The 17,415-nt window shown below is 44.6% G+C and overlaps 1 protein-coding gene across 1 annotated transcript in view; it reads right to left on the bottom strand.

The window, feature by feature from the left end:
* LOC126426477 (ankyrin-1-like) overlaps window positions 1-16,087 on the bottom strand; it is a 30,348-nt gene extending 14,261 nt beyond the window's left edge. The window contains exon 1 of the mRNA XM_050088388.1: window positions 15,522-16,087. Within this exon, the coding sequence (XP_049944345.1) occupies window positions 15,522-16,087 (566 nt within the window). The remainder of the gene's footprint in view (window positions 1-15,521) is intronic.
* Between the last annotated feature and the right edge of the window lie 1,328 nt (window positions 16,088-17,415).

The following is a 17,415-nucleotide window of genomic DNA, read 5'->3' as shown; positions in this document are numbered from 1 at the left end:
CGCCAGTACTGGGTGGCTGACGCTCCCCACTGCACCTTAGCTCACCAGAGTGTTCAAAACAACTCGAAAAGCTGTGGTGTTTGTTAGCTGCGTACGGCCGATCTGAAAACTGCACTGCTTGTGGAAGACATGATTTAGGTTTAAAATGGATGTCTTATGACTTATTTCATGAAGCTCATCTCATGTAATTTTTTTTGCCTTATCAGTGCTTAACTTTCTTAAGATATTCCATTGTGAAGTAAAAAGTGTGTAGTCGAGTCTCCGCGACCATTGGTGCTTCTGGTTGTACTCAATTTACGTGACCCTCAACCTTTTAGTTAAGTGAGAGTAGGTGAACAATTGGCTCAGGAGACAAGGTGGTGTGAGTAGTATCTTGAAAGCGTTATTAAGTCTTCCCAGTAGCCTCCCAGATGAAACGAACTTACAAATAGCGTTGTCCACTGAGTCAGATCCGGCCACATGTGCTGTGATATTTAATACCGCAGCCTGTCCTTTTTCTTTAATATTCATATCTCGATAATTGAGTTACGGGTGTTGTGAAATCCTAGAGAGATCGTTAGTGTGGAACAGCTGAGAAACAACCTACGTGCAACATGCGCCAGGTGTGGAATAGTTCACAGAAATTCGGTTCCATGCTCATTTAGGCCAATGTGATCTTATTGCCTTGGTTCCTCTATGTCTTAAGCTGTCTGACAGTTGAAAAGCACGTTCATCAGGTGCTTTTCGATATGATTGATAAGCCATCACCAGCAGTCATATTAAAATACTTTATTTACTTCTTCATATTTACATGAATTATTTGTTGATATTTACAAGAAAAGTCTCTGTTACACATTGCCAAGAACTGTTCAGAAATTCCGTCACTGGTCACTGCTTTAGTTTTGGAGATGATTTCATCATTTCACATATTTATTCTTTGGTCAAAGGGACTGCTTAGTTGTTGTCACCTTATGCAGTAATTTCCCCTTTAACGATAGCCCCCTGGTCTTCTATTTGCCTCTGGACTCCCACACAGGTTGGCAGAACGTCTATAAATGTGTAGTGTAATTTCTTCCTTTGGCTCCCATAGCTTTCCGTCCTCGCCTATTAACTGTTCTACTGCATGTGCTTTGCCCTTTTACTCTCCCACGTAGTGTGTGAACTTGATGTTTCATCTGCGCTGTAATTCGTCCCCACAGTCCCTGGCCTTGCTTGTGAACATTAGTTGTGTTATATTGATTATTGTGTTTTTGGTCTGTGTAATCATCAAAAATTTATGTGCTATTTTCAGTGTTGATGTGTTCAGTGTTGATGTGTTCAGTGGAGGCATGGGGATCAACACTCTCTTGCTTTTATTGCCCCTTCTGCCACAACGTGCTTGCTGTGTTACGCACGTTGTCGTCATTTGGGCAATACTTCTCTTGCTTTTCGCTCGTGAACGAAGTGTATATTCAGGTGCAGTATGCTCCTAGCATGGTATCTTTTTCGTAGTGTGGCGTCGATACAAATTTTGATGTCTATGCACAGGTGACGCAGTACTGCCTTTCAGAGTTTGTATTTTAACCTATGACTGCCGTAGTTTATATTTAGAGCAATTGTTTTTAGTTTTATGTAGCTTCTTTTATTTGTCTGCACAACTGTGTATTATCTACCAAAGAGTTAAGTCTATCTTCTTCGCCCTGTACATCATTGTTTCTATTAAAACTGTACCCATAAACACTTTCTGAACACAGATGCCGTTTCCCAACCTGATTTTCATAATCTCTTGACCACAAAGTTTTTAGGTTCCTTGTTAGACTTTTATCCTATTTCGTTTTGTTTTTCTGTGTTTCCTCATACGATTGTTCCGTTATCGTCTTTTCTGGTTTTAGAAACAAATTTTGGTTGCTTTCAGCAAGTCTTCTACACTCTTTATATTGGTCTTTTTGTACTGCAAAGCTCTTCAGTTGCTATGTCTTGTTTCCGCTACTCCATCGACATTATACTAATTCCGATTTTAGAGTGTTATATATTGTATGTATTGTATTGTATGTTAACAAGGGGCGTAGAAACGACGGAGAGGCTCCGTCCCCGCCCCATCCGCAGTGGTCCACAACCCCACGACGACTACCGCAGTCCACTTCACCCCTCCGCCGCCCCACACTGAGCCCAGGGTTATTGTGTGGTTCGGCCCCCGGTGGACCCCCCAGGGAACGTCTCACACCAGACGAGTGTAACCCCTATGTTTGCGTGGCAGAGTAATGGTGGTGTACATGTACGTGAAGAACTTGTTTTGGCCGCAATCACCGACATAGTGTAACTGAGGCAGGATGAGGGGAACCAGCCCGCATTAGCCGAGGCAGATGGAAAACCGCCTAAAAACGATCCACAGACTGGCCGGTTCACCGGACCTCGACACAAGTCCGCCGGGCGGATTCGTGCTGGGAACCAGGCGCTCCTTCCCGCGCGGAAAGCCGTGCGTTAGACCGCACGGCCAACCGGGCGGACCATGACACATATAATTTTAAGTCTTTTCTTCTGAACACCATGTAATCTGTATTTCACATTACTGATAGTGTTTCGAAGTCGCATGGTACTGTGTCGTCTTACGTTGAGAGGTCTCCCATTTCTTGTAATCTGATCTTCGGTACGCTCATTTTGAGGAAGAGATTACTTCCTCAATATTTTCTCTCCTTGGTTAGCGTGCACCTCTTCTTGTGCCAAATGATACACGTTACTTGCGTGCGGCAAATTTCGAAGATACAAGTCAGACTCCTGTTGCTGATATAATTTCAGTATAAGTGTTCTGTGTCTTCATGCTTTTGAGACACAATAGGGGAACTTCTGCTGTTTACCTATGGTGTACATTGGACCTGTAGGCCGTGCATTCTACGTGTGACTATCCTGGGTAATCAACGCTCGAAATCCTTGAATCACTCTGTATGCAAGGGAACTACGCTTTCTTACGGCCACTCAAACATTTCTTGCGTCATTACCATCATTAGAATACTTGCATTGGTCTCATGTTTCCTCTTGAATGGTTATGGACTGCCATGTCATGCAACAGCTTGGTATGTTCTGCTCAGATTAATTACAAGAGGCAGGTAGAATGTTCTCAGATGCTAGGTCTGGGCTTGTGTATTATTAAGGTACAGATACATACTGCATTTTATTTGACTTCAACATGAACTGCATTGGCAATGAAGTCACATCGCGACCTTATCAACCCATTATCAGATAGCAGTAGCGTTTCTAGATAGACCCAAATGTCATAGTTCACTATCATCATTCATTTACGAAAGAAGAAGTGAACTTCACGATAGATTCAAGCAGAAACTGTGAATATTGACTAAAATTACTAACGACTCTTCCAAAACTCTCTCAGCTGGAGGCCTTTGTTTACAACCGGCGAGCTGTCACTAGCGCACACGTCTCCACTCAACCACGCCAGCAACAGGACTGCTCGAATTTTGCGACCAGCCGCCTTAGCCCTTGCGCCTTCTGATAACACATACAGATCTGACTCGCTTTCTTTGAGGTTGATGTTCGCACAAATAATTTCCAAACACTACCAGCAGCGATCCTTACGTACGGCTCATGTAGCAGAGTAGGACACCATCGTTCACAGACTCTGTCCATCCAGCGTTGCCAATCCCATACATTCTGATTCCGGTGTTTAGAAAGCTAGGGTTGAATTACACGTGATAATGGAAGTCTGGACTTGCTCCTGTCATCTGGTGAGGCAGCCTAATGGTTAAGAAGACTGCTCGTCATAAGCAAGAAATACACTTTACATTCCCAGTATGGAACAACTTAAAAATTTAGTCAATGCTCACCAGATATGGAAGCGCTGGAAAAAGTCATTTAAAGAAAAATATGCAAAAAATTCACATGATCTGTGAACACACACCCAAAATATGCCATTCTTTATTCTGCTGCTACAAATTATTTCGTTTGTCTTCTCCTGCTTGCCATTACCTAATCTTTTCTGTTTCAGGACAACCACAGGTTTTATTTATTCATATAAAATCAAAATTTTGACGATTTTCAATCCTTTGGGAACCTATTTCATACCCATTACCTAAAGGATTGATATGGAAGATAGAAAACCTTCAGTGAAACACAATAGATTTTCTTTCTTTGGAAAAGCATTTTCTTTTATAGCACCTTTACCGTATAACTGCAGTGAGTGGAAAACTTCCATTATGAACTGAATTTGCGCCAAATAAACTGGTGTAGAAATGAGTATTCAAATACAGAGGTATGTACACAAGCGGAATGCGGCACTATATATGACAAGTGTCTGACATAGTTGTCAGATCGCTTACTGCTGCTACAATGGCAGGTTATCAAGATTTAAATGAGGTTGAACATGCTGTTGTAGTCGGCTCACGAGCGATGGGACACAGCATCTCCAAGGTAGCGATGAAGTGGGGACTTTCCCGTACGACCACTTTACGAGTGTACCGTGAATATCAGGAATTCGGTAAAACATCAGAACTCCGACATCGCTACGGCCAGAAAAAGATCCCGCAAGAACGAGACCGACGACGACTGAAGAGAATCGTTCACCGTGGCAGAAGTGCAAACTACTTCAGATTTCAGTGCTGGGCCATCAACCAGTGTCAGCAAGCGAACCATTCATCGAAGCATCAGCGATATGGGCTTTCGGCCCGAAGGCCCACTCCTGTACCCTTGATGACTGCATGACACAAAGTTTTGTGCCTCGCTTGGGCCTGGTAACACCGACATTACACTGTTTAAGACTGGAAACATGTTGCCTGATCGGACGAGTATCGGTATAGAGACAAACCTCATGAATCCATGTACCCTGCACGTCAGCAGTGGACTGATCAAGCTGGTGGAGGCTCTGTTGTAATGGTGTGGGGCGTGAGCAGTTGGAGTGATATGTGACCCGTGATACAACTAGATATTACTCTGGCAGCTGACACATGCGTAAGCATCCTGTCTGATCACCTGCATCCATGCCTGTCCACTGTGCATTCCGACGGACTTGGGCAATTCCAGCAGGACAATGCGACACCCCACACGTCCAGAATTGCTACAGAGTTTCTCCAGGAACACTCTTCCAAGTTTAAACATTTCCGCTGCCCACAAAACTCTCCAGACATGGACATTATTGAGCATATCTGGGATGGCTTGCCACGTCCTGTTCAGAAGAGGTCTCAACCCTGCAGGACTGATGGTGTCGGTTCTCTCCAGCAGGATTTCAGACATTTGTCGAGTCCATGCCACGTCATGTAGCGCCACTTTTGCGTGCTTGTGGGGGCTCTTCACGATATTAGGCAGGTGTGCCAATTTCTTTGACTTTTCAGTGTAATTCACCCTGTGAACCAGGAGGAGGAGGTGATGGAGGAGGAGGCAGTATAAGTGTTTATTCGAACATCAATGTTTATAAATGGAATAACTTTTCATGACAACTAGAACCTCTGCTTTATCAAAATGTGCATTGAGATGACATTCGATTTGATCCACAATACTTGATTAATGCTTCTGTAAGTGCTACTGTGAATGTGCAGTGGTAGAACTCACCCCATGGAAGAGACTGCGTCGGCGTCTGGTGGAGGAGTGTGGCAGGCAGCCGTGGTCGGCGTAGGTGTGGCAGGTCTGAAACAACCACGGCCAATGGCAGTAGTAAGTCTGACAATGTTAGAGAGGTAACAGTGAGCTATTGATTTCACACACACAAACACACAGCTTCTCCCAAGTCTCCTGTAACGATAGTTTACTATACCAAAAAACGATTTATACATAATAAAGCAGAACTCAATCTACAAAAGAGCCAACAATTATGCTAGAGTGATAACGATAGAACAGCAGATTAAATAGCATAATACCGTCATCATGCGACGGTGTTTGTAGCTCGTGAGTTAGGGACTGAGCTGTAGAAACACCATTGCGAAGTAGGGGCAGCAGCTGTTGGAGAGAGTGGGGAAGGAAATACAGAGAAAGAAAGCACACAGAATTTGTAAAAGTTCGAGAGATGGCACCACCGGCGCGTATCGAGGTCATGTTAAGTTAGTAGCATCTTTGGAAACATCGACCACGAAGCTTCAGCCATATTGGTCTATGTGTTTGGCATTATTGTGAATCTTCCTTAAGTCGAGTAATTGTCAAAAAATGGACAAAAAAAGAAATTCGAGTGGTGATTAAACATTACTTTATGAAAGGCAAAACGCCTCAGGAGACTAAAGAGAAGCTTGATGAACATTGCGCTGACTCTGCACCTTCGATTAGAACAGTTTGTAAGTGGTTTCAAAATTTTCGAAGTGGCCATAGGATCACAAGTGATGCTGACTGTTCTGGACGCCCTGTGGAGGTTATGACTCCAGAAATCTATGATAAAATCCATGATATGGTGATGGATGACAGAACAGTTAAGGTGAGTGAGATTGCTAATGGTGTGGGCATCTCGAATGAACGGGTACATAATATTTTACATAAACATTTGGACATGAGAAAGCTATCCGCAAGATGGGTTCCGCTATTGCTCACGCTTCACCAAAAACGGAATCGTGTGAAGTGTTGCAAGGATGATTTGTAGCTGTTCAGGAAGAATCTGCAGGACTTAAGCGTCGCTTCGTCACTGTGGATGAAACATGGATACATTGCTGCACTCCTGAGACCAAACAACAATCTGAACAATGGGTTACCAAGGGATCATCTGCACCAAAAAAGGCGAAAACTATTCGTTCGGCCGGAAAGGTTATGGAGACTGTCTTTTAGGATTCGAACGGGATAATGCTTATAGACTATCTGAATAAGGGTAAAACTATTACAGGTGCATATTATTAATCGTTATTGGACCGTTTGACAACCGAGCTGCAAGAAAAACGCCGGCAATTGAACCACAAAAAAAACTTTTTCCATCACGACAATGCACTAGCACACATCTCAGAAGTTGTGGTCACGAAATTATTGGAAATAGGATTCCAAGTCTTTCACATTCCCCCTGTTTTCCAGACTTGGCTCGCACTACTACTTGTTCCCCAATTTGAAGAAATAGCTGGCTGGACAAAGATTTTATTCAAACGAGGAGGTGACTGCAGCAACTAATAGCTATCTTACAGACTTGGACAATTCCTATTATTCGGAAGGGATCAACAAATTGGAACAGCGTTGGACGAAGTGTATAAGCCTAAAAGGAGACTATGTCGAAAAATAAAAAGGTTTACCCCAAACACGCAAATAGTTTTTATTTTTTCACGGACTTTTCTATATATCTCACAGAAATTGAAACTTTACCCAGTAAATAAATTTGCTTCACACTGGCAATGGGCCTTTCACTGAACAGGCGAATGTTGAGTATTACCCGACTGATGGTGTGAGAGAAACCAGTAAAGCTAGCAGAGACAATATGCAAGTACATTTATACTCGACTTTTGATGTTGTGACTCCAGTGAAATTACAAATTACGTTTAATTGTTGTACGCATTCTAATTGTTATGTATCAGACTGTGATCACGAAATTTCCTGAAGAGTGAAGTAGTCCACATGGATGAAAATAATGACAATGAGTTTACATAACGCAGTGGGCATTTCCGTAAAGGCTGACTCTACGCAGAAAGCTGTGCAAGTCAGCTTCATCATTTTCCAGAGAGAATAAATTGGCCAATTTGTGGATGCTAAGTGGTAACCACTGAAGAGTGCTCGCGTTGGTGCGTGATTATCTTATACATATTATACTTGCGATAGTTTTTGAGTATGTATAATTTAGTCTGTTTGTTACTGCTTCACGCTGAAACAGCTGGACGGATTTGGAAGAAACTTGGTATGGAGATAATTAACACATAGACGACCTTGTATACATATGTACCTATCAGAGAGGTTGGTGTAAGGGTGAAATACAGTGTGTCCCACGACGCGAGAGTGTCCATACTGTATTCATCCATTATATCAGACCAAGAGCAATTAGTGACCTGTATCAAACTTTTTAATTAATATCAAACACTTAATAAACTTTCTCTCGCTGTTGATCCCTAAAAAAAATTATAAAAGGAAGGAAGTTTATCATTCGCAACATTTTCGCTTCTCATGCAACAAAACTGTCGTGTCAAGCATGGCTTTTTAATTTATTATTTCAGTACTACCGACTTAATTCGCTACACATTTTGTTGACAGCGATCACATATTCAACTGAATTGATCAGCAAAATTATAGCATTGTACGACACACAGTTCAGGACTTGTGACACCATAAACACTGATATTTGTGAAAAACGGCCACATCATGCAGGACGCTCTATTTTATTACCTCTTTACTGTGAACTTTGTTCACAACACATTTCACAGACGGCAGCCACATAAACCACAGGTTGTAATAGCAAAACTGTATCATTTTACGAGATATCGTTCAGGAGGCATGGCGTCAAATACTATGACGCGTAAGAAGCTGCCATGTAATACATGAAGTTTTAATTTATTAGTTCTTTTCTGTTGACTCTATTCACTACACATCTTGTAGACAGTAGCCACAAGTATCACTGAGTGTATCTGCCAATTTATGTCAGTGTACGGTACTTACTTCAGGAGGTAAGACATCATAAACATTGAGCTGCCTGAAAATGAAACTGCACATCTAAACTGGCTAGACACGAGGGTCAAATTTGAAAATCTTTGGTAAGGTCTTATGGGATCACACTGCAGAGGTCATCGGTCCCTTAGCCTACACACGACTTAATCTTAAACTAACTTACACTATGGACAATGTACTGTTTCTCCTGGGTGTTCTTGGGTTTAAAAGAAATGTAAACTAAACATCACGATAAATTTTATAAAAAACCGACAAGTTACGCCAAGGAAGAAGAGATAGAACTACAATGGACGTGTTATTCCATGGACTCTTGCGCTTCTATGCATGAACTATCCTTCCTTTGTCAGTCGCTTGTCTTATCCGCTTGGATTCGGACCTAAGAGAGCTTGTGTAAAGCTCATCTTGCTGTACCAGCTAATATGTAAGTTGTACTTAAAACCAGAAAAAATATAATGGTTATTTTTTAAAAGAATTTGTGTATGCAGTCAATCAACTTGTAATCAGACACCTGGATTGTCCTATGTAGATACGGGCCTTAACAAAGAATTTTCGTTGTTAGGCGCCATCTTAGAAACTCTTTAACATTTTTCTTTTAGCTCATCTACGAGACGTGCCGTCGGTAAGGATAATTAACTTTCTTTCAGATCCTACGAGCCCGGCGGCCGCTGATAATAATTTAGCAATTTTACTTACAGGTGTTCTTTATATAAGGAGATAACATCCCAGGCAGAAAAGGTCTGGTCACAGGATACCAGTTCCATTATAGGATTTCATTTGTAGATGCTACTCTTGTTATCTTGTATTGGGGAATCGAGACGAAATCACAATATTAAGTTACGTACTACAGTAGTTTACATCGAACAGACTTGTGAAATATTCTCTGCTGCAATAGGCTTACAACTTCTCACGAGTCCGGAATAATATCTGTGGTGCAGGGTAAAGAAGTGAAAGACAAGCAATTGTTGACGTTTACGTAGCTTCCCTAAGAACTGAGCTAGTTTATTAATTACTGATCTGTGTTGGACTAACTTAAAGGTTAGGTCATTTTCAGAAAAGTGTTTTCAACCGCTACTATTGAGTGATTAAGAATACGATTACATTGGCAGACTGTCGTATATTTTTTATATATCACTGTTTTTATATTTTTACATTACAACAACACACACAGCCATGCCCGAGGGAGGACTCGCACCTACGACGGGGAGTTGCATGGACCGTTACAAGGCGCCAAGACCGCATGGCTACGAGGGTGATTCAATAATTAAAGACACAAATTAGTCTGGGGAAAGAACTGTTAGTAGGGAAAGTTTGGTACTTCTATGGCTTTCAGTTCACATCACTGGGATGAGCCCTGATCAGATGATGTATCAACATTGTTTTGTTCATAACCACAAAAATACATTTCAAGGTGGAGAGTCCGCTTGAAAATCCACATCAGCTGAACGTTCTGTTATTTGTTTATTACTTACTGAAGGCAAGAAATCCCTGGAAATATACTGTAGAATGTCTAAAGTTTATGCTGAAGGTCATATGAATCGTGCAAATTTTTACAAGTGGGTAGTGCAGTCCAAAAACGGTCGTGATTCAGTGACCGACGAACACCGTTTGGCCGACCAGTTGCCGTTTCAACTCCCTCACTTCAAAGTCGAATTGATGACATTATTCGTGCCGACCGCCGCGTGACTGTGGAAATGATAGTTGATAAGGCTCATGTTAGTACTGGTACAGTTCATAACATTATCTCTAATAAGCTGAAGTACTGCAAAGTATGTGCAAGATGGATCCCAAGGGTGGTTGACGCGTCTACACAAGGAAACGAGGTTGAGAGTGTGAACAGAGCGGAAGGAACGTTATGAAAGAGAAAGTGAGCACTTCCTCAACAAAATTTTAACTTGTGATGAAACTTGGGTTCACTGTTATGAGCCAGAATCAAGAAGACCAAAGCACAGAGTGGAAGTACACCAACTCACCTGCCAAGAAATAATTCAAAACCCAAGCATCTGCAGGAAAAGTCATGTTGACTGGTGTTTTAGGGTGGTCAAGGTCTAGTTTTTTTGTGATTATCTCGAAGAGTAACTTACAATGAACATCCAACAGGCCTACTACTGGGATTGCTTTTAAACAAGGTTAAGGGACATCGAGGATCTTAGAGGAGAGGTGTGATTCTCCAGCAAAAAATTTCACGTCCTCGTATTGCTCAACTAAACCGCGAAACCATCGAGATAATGGGCTTGAAAGTACTGCCTCATACCCCTTACAGTCCTAATTTAGCACCTAGTGATTTACATTTGTTTAGTGCACTGAAGGAGGCATTACGTGGGATGAGGTTCTGGTACAACAAGGACGTGGAAATGTTTGTGAGAAATTGATTCAAACATCAAGATAAAGAGTTCTTTGCAGCCACAATAAAAAAGCTTGTTGTCTGTTGGAACAAGTTCATAAATGTTCAAGGGGGTTATGTTGAAAAGAAGAAAAAGTATTGTTATGTAAATATAAACCTACACTCCTGGAAATGGAAAAAAGAACACAATGACACCGGTGTGTCAGACCCACCATACTTGCTCCGGACACTGCGAGAGGGCTGTACAAGCAATGATCACACGCACGGCACAGCGGACACACCAGGAACCGCGGTGTTGGCCGTCGAATGGCGCTAGCTGCGCAGCATTTGTGCACCGCCGCCGTCAGTGTCAGCCAGTTTGCCGTGGCATACGGAGCTCCATCGCAGTCTTTAACACTGGTAGCATGCCGCGACAGCGTGGACGTGAACCGTATGTGCAGTTGACGGACTTTGAGCGAGGGCGTATAGTGGGCATGCGGGAGGCCGGGTGGACGTACCGCCGAATTGCTCAACACGTGGGGCGTGAGGTCTCCACAGTACATCGATGTTGTCGCCAGTGGTCGGCGGAAGGTGCACGTGCCCGTCGACCTGGGACCGGACCGCAGCGACGCACGGATGCACGCCAAGACCGTAGGATCCTACGCAGTGCCGTAGGGGACCGCACCGCCACTTCCCAGCAAATTAGGGACACTGTCGCTCCTGGGGTATCGGCGAGGACCATTCGCAACCGTCTCCATGAAGCTGGGCTACGCTCCCGCACACCGTTACGCCGTCTTCCGCTCACGCCCCAACATCGTGCAGCCCGCCTCCAGTGGTGTCGTGACAGGCGTGAATGGAGGGACGAATGGAGACGTGTCGTCTTCAGCGATGAGAGTCGCTTCTGCCTTGGTGCCAATGATGGTCGTATGCGTGTTTGGCGCCGTGCAGGTGAGCGCCACAATCAGGACTGCATACGACCAAGGCACACAGGGCCAACACCCGGCATCATGGTGTGGGGAGCGATCTCCTACACTGGCCGTACACCACTGGTGATCGTCGAGGGGACACTGAATAGTGCACGGTACATCCAAACCGTCATCGAACCCATCGTTCTACCATTCCTAGACCGGCAAGGGAACTTGCTGTTACAACAGGACAATGCACGTCCGCATGTATCCCGTGCCACCCAACGTGCTCTAGAAGGTGTAAGTCAACTACCCTGGCCAGCAAGATCTCCGGATCTGTCCCCCATTGAGCATGTTTGGAACTGGATGAAGCGTCGTCTCACGCGGTCTGCACGTCCAGCACGAACGCTGGTCCAACTGAGGCGCCAGGTGGAAATGGCATGGCAAGCCGTTCCACAGGACTACATCCAGCATCCCTACGATCGTCTCCATGGGAGAATAGCAGCCTGCATTGCTGCGAAAGGTGGATATACACTGTACTAGTGCCGACATTGTGCATGCTCTGTTGCCTGTGTCTATGTGCCTGTGGTTCTGTCAGTGTGATCATGTGATGTATCTGACCCCAGGAATGTGTCAATAAAGTTTCCCCTTCCTGGGACAATGAATTCACGGTGTTCTTATTTCAATTTCCAGGAGTGTATTTTCTCCAGATCAGTTAGTCTCTTCAAACACTGAATGACATCCATGAACAGATGCGTCAACCTGGTTCCCAGAACTTTGGAAGTTAGGCGTTGACTATGGATATTGTATCACAGACACAGTCCCTTGGACTGTTCAGAGATGTCACTGAACCCCCCCCCCCCCCACCCCCTCCCTCCCCCAAAGATGTAAACAACCATACATGAACATCGCCTATTTAGACGGAGGGGGTGCGGCAGTCGATCAGTTCCAGTCATTCCATCGGGAAGGAGGTACACGGCTCGTGTTCAACCATGCCTAGACGGTCAATACCGTGGTTCAATTGCGTGCACATTCTTACTTTGCGGCAGGAAGGGCTCTCAACAAGGAAGTGTCCAAGCGTCATGGAGTGAACCAAACCGATGTTTTTCAGACATGGAGGAGATACAGAGAGACCGGAACTGTCAGTGACATGTCTCGGTCAGTCCACCCAAGGGCTACAACTACAGTGGATTTCGGAACGTTATTTACTGAGGCATGATGCGGTACATTTGTGGCTTTCGCTACACACCGAGACAGTTACAATCTTTACCATGCTAAGCACGTCGCAGACAGTTTTTTAATTACTTATTCTCTCTTCTGGCACATTTTAAAATTCACTATTAGGGCGTCCAAAAACCGTTTCTGAGAAGTAAACAAATGAGTTGCCAGCGATATGAGATCTGTCAGCTCTTCCCTCCATTTCAAAATTTTGTGTGTTCTTTCCTGATGTCGCGCTGGGTCACTAGTGGCTCGCACTGCAAGAATCTCTAGCGATACGTTTTGTGATGGAGCATATGCACAGACAGTGACTGCCGGTATTAACATGTTTTAGTAAATTACTGTTGTACCATGGATAACACCATGTGTGTGTGTGTGTGTGTGTGTGTGTGTGTGTGTGTGTGTGTGTGTGTGTGTGTGTGTTTGGTACTATATCAGTTGTGGTACTATATCGGTACCTCAGTTGTGAATAACATTTCCAAACTTTACTTGTGAATAACACAGATAGATTTAAAGGTAATGTGTTTGCAGTAGGATATCTTGAAAAGACAGCATGTCGCTGTTTGTAAGTACCACACTGCCAGCAGTAGCAGAGACAGCAAACAGCAATGAAGAGTACTGCACATCAAGAAGCCTAAAGTGGCCTGCACAGCACACAGAGTAAGGAATGCACACTCTCTTGCCCAGGCTGCAAACATTATACGCCACTGAGTCTTCCAATAAAATTTTTCGGCGCTGTTGACTGCATTGTCAATATACAATATTGTTCGAGGTTTCGGCCACAATTGCAAGTGGCCTTCCTCAGGGCTGCCCTGACAGTGACGACACGTCGCTCTTAAGGGAACAAATCCGACCGATGTAAAGGTAATACCCGGAGTACCACAGGGAAGTGTGATAGGACCGTTTACAATATACACTATGTGATCAAAAGTATCCAGACACCTGGCTGAAAATGACTTACAAATTCGTGGCGCCCTCCGTCGGTAATGCTGGAATTCAGTATGGTGTTGGCCTAACCTTAGCCTTGATCACAGCTTCCACACTAGCAGGCATAAGTTCAATCAGGTGCTGGAAGGTTTCTTGGGGAATGGCACCCCATTGTTCATGGAGTGATGCACTGAGGAGGGGTGTCGATGTCGGTCAGTGAGGCCTGGCATGAAGTCGGAGTTCCAAAACATCCCAAAGGGGTTCTATAGGATTCAGGTCAGGACTCTGTGCAGGCCAGCCCATTACAGGGATGTTATTGTCGTGTAACCAGTCCACTAGAGGCCTTGCATTATGAACAGGTGCTCGATCATGTTGAAAGATGCAACTGCCATCCCACAATTGCTCTTCAACAGTGGGAAGCACGAAGGCTCTTAAAACATCAATGTAGGGTATGCTGTGATTGTGCCACGCAAAACAACTAGCTGTGCAAGTCCCCTCCATGAAAAACACGACCACACCACAACACCACCACGTCGGAATTTTACTTTTGGCACTACACATGCTGGAAGATGACGTTGACCAGGCAGTCGCCCTACACACACCCTGCAATCGGATCGCCACACTGTGTACCGTGATTCTTCACTCCACACAACGTTTTTCCACGGTTCAATCGTCGAATGTTTATGCTCCTTACACCAAGGGAGGCGCCGTTCGGAATTTAGAGGCGTGATGTGTGGCTTATGAGCAGCCGCTCAACCATGAAATCCAAGTTTTCTCACCTCCCACCTAAATGTCACAGTACTTGCAGTGGATCCTGATGCAGTTTGGAATTCCTGTGTGATGGTCTGGATAGTTGTCTGCCTATTAGGCATTATGACCCTCTTCAACTGTCGGCGTTCTCTGTCAGTCAACAGACGTGGTCAGCCTGTACGCTTTTGTGCTCTACGTGTCCTGTCACGTTTCCACTTCAATATCACATTGGAAACAGTGGGCCGAGGGATGTTTCGGAGTGTGGAAATGTCACGTACAGACGTATGACACAAGTGACACACCATCGCCTGATTGCATTCGAAGTTTTGAGTTCTGTGGAGCCGCGTGGGATCAGCCGAGCGGTCTAGGGCGCTGCAGTCAAGGACTGTGCGGCTAGTCCTGGCGGAGGTTAGAGTCGTCCCTCGGGCATGGGTGTGTGTGTGTGTGTGTGTTTGTCCTTGGGATAATTTAGGTTAAGTAGTGTGTAAGCTTAGGGACTGATGACCTTGTCAGCTAAGTCCCATAAGATTTCACACACAGTTCTGCGGAGCGCCCCATTCTGCTCTCTCACAGTATCTGAGGTCGTTGATATGTAGTAGCTGGCAGTGGGTGGCAGCACGAAGCACATAATATGAAAAACGTATGTTTTTTGGGATGTCCAGATACTTTTGATTACATAGTGTCATTAAATTTAGATACTGAATAAAGCTGTTATGTTGATACTATTGACAGCTATCAGCAAGGCCATTGATATTGATTATTTTGGAGCAGAAACACATGTAAGGGAACACTGTAGACATTATATGCTTGGCATCACACACACACACACACACACGTACACACACACACAGTATTAAGAGACACTGGCAGCTTGCATGTCTAGTGCTTACCTGGTACTGTGTGGTGGCTGTGCAAGCAGACGACTCACTTCGAGCACGTCTTTGGGCTGATGCAGCACTGCGTCTGCCCAGCCCTGCGTCGCCATCACCAGGTAGTCGTGGGCCCTTATGAAGGCGACTGCGGTCGCAGCCAGATCGGGGCATGAGTGCCTCACCGCCAGCACTGCGGTGGCCGCTGCCGTCTCCACATCTAGCTGCGCTGCCACGTGCCGCTCACAGTCAGCTTTCAGGTCCGGCAATCCGTATTTGTCAGCGGCGGCCAGCATTTGGGCGGCCATGCCTGGCAGCTGGGGGGCCTGCCGGGTATAGAGGTAGGCCAGCAGCTGGCGCAGAACGGGGCCCTCCACGTCAGGGATGGCCACCTGGCCGCTGCTGGCCTCCAGCGTGTCGTGGCCAAACATGGCGGCGAAGACGGGGCTCCTCGCTGTGAGGACGGCCCTGTGAGCCACCAGCCGCGTGCTGCCCGCCACCAAAGTGACTATGGCGCCATCGCCTGCGTCCAGCAGGGCACCCAGGTCCACGGCCACTGTCTCCTTAATGTCCTTAACTGCTTCCATTGTGGATGATTCTGAAACACAGTATCACTGGCCAGCCCTTTCCGTTACACACCACCCTCTCTACATCTACATGAGCCACACGCATATCTGTACGAAGCAGAAGTTGGTAAATACTCTCTCTTACACATCAACTGCAACAATATATCACGTCTCTGGCAAAATGATGAGTAACTGTAAATCTGCAGGGTCACTCACTAACGATTGCCACCTACAATAATTGCGACAGTATGACAGGAGCTGAAAAGTTTGAGGGTCAAAAGCTGCATGGGATGACAGGGGTCTTTTTCTGCTAGATGGGATCGTGTCAGTGATTTGATGGTCAACAATGTTTTTTGAAGCAGGATGCTATAGTTTGGTACTTATTTTCTGATACCAGATATCGAGATCAATGATTTGTAACAGTAAGGTCTTTGAATGTCAACAAAGCTGAAAAAGGTGGCATTTACAGAAAGTGTTCGAAGTGATGACCAGTGGTATCAATACAGATCTTCTTAATTGAGTGGTATTCCTTATCACATTGGCACTTACTGAAGCACGTGCTCTGACAATTCTCTCTCGGATATTGTGAAAATAGTAAATATTCGCCGACTATGGTGTATCCATCTAACGTGCCACTGACATGTAAACATTTCGACGGTTTCGCAATACAATACTAATAGAAACGGTAAGACTAGTATCGCCGAATCAAGCGAATGTGAATGATGTATTCCTCTGAAGAACAAGTCGATATGCTTCTCATTTACGGACAATGCCATCGAAATTCAGTGACAGCTAGAGACTTATAAGCTGAAAGATATCCTGAAGGTATTCACTCTACACGTTATACATTTAAATATGTGTATGATAAATTGAGAACTGCATCTTTAATGCATCGGAAACACATCCGACAGAGGAAAGTTACTAACGAGGAAACGGAAATAGGCACTCTTGCCACTGTGGTTCGAGATCCTTGTGTTACCTCGTGTCAAATCGCGAGAGTATCTGCCATGAGACAGAGTAGTGTTGCTCGTGTTCTGCAGTTCCATAAATATTATCCTTACCATATCAGTCTCCACCAAGATTTATCTGGTACAGGTCGTATGCGTTGCACTGAATTCTGGCGATGGGCTCAACTTCAGATTCAGAGGGATGATACATTTATTAATTTCATTTTATTTACTGACGAGGCTACATTCATGAACTACGGAAATGTTAATTTGCATAATATGCATTACTGGGCAACTGAAAATCCATGTTGGCTGTGACAAGTTGTACACCAAAAACCATGCTCATTGAATGTATGGTGTGGGCTTCTGGATGGCAGAATTATAGGCCCCTATTTGATCGAA

This window comes from Schistocerca serialis, chromosome 11 (genome assembly GCF_023864345.2).
Source record: "Schistocerca serialis cubense isolate TAMUIC-IGC-003099 chromosome 11, iqSchSeri2.2, whole genome shotgun sequence".
Classification (NCBI taxonomy): domain Eukaryota; kingdom Metazoa; phylum Arthropoda; class Insecta; order Orthoptera; family Acrididae; genus Schistocerca; species Schistocerca serialis.
This window is presented reverse-complemented; position numbering and strand designations above follow the sequence as displayed.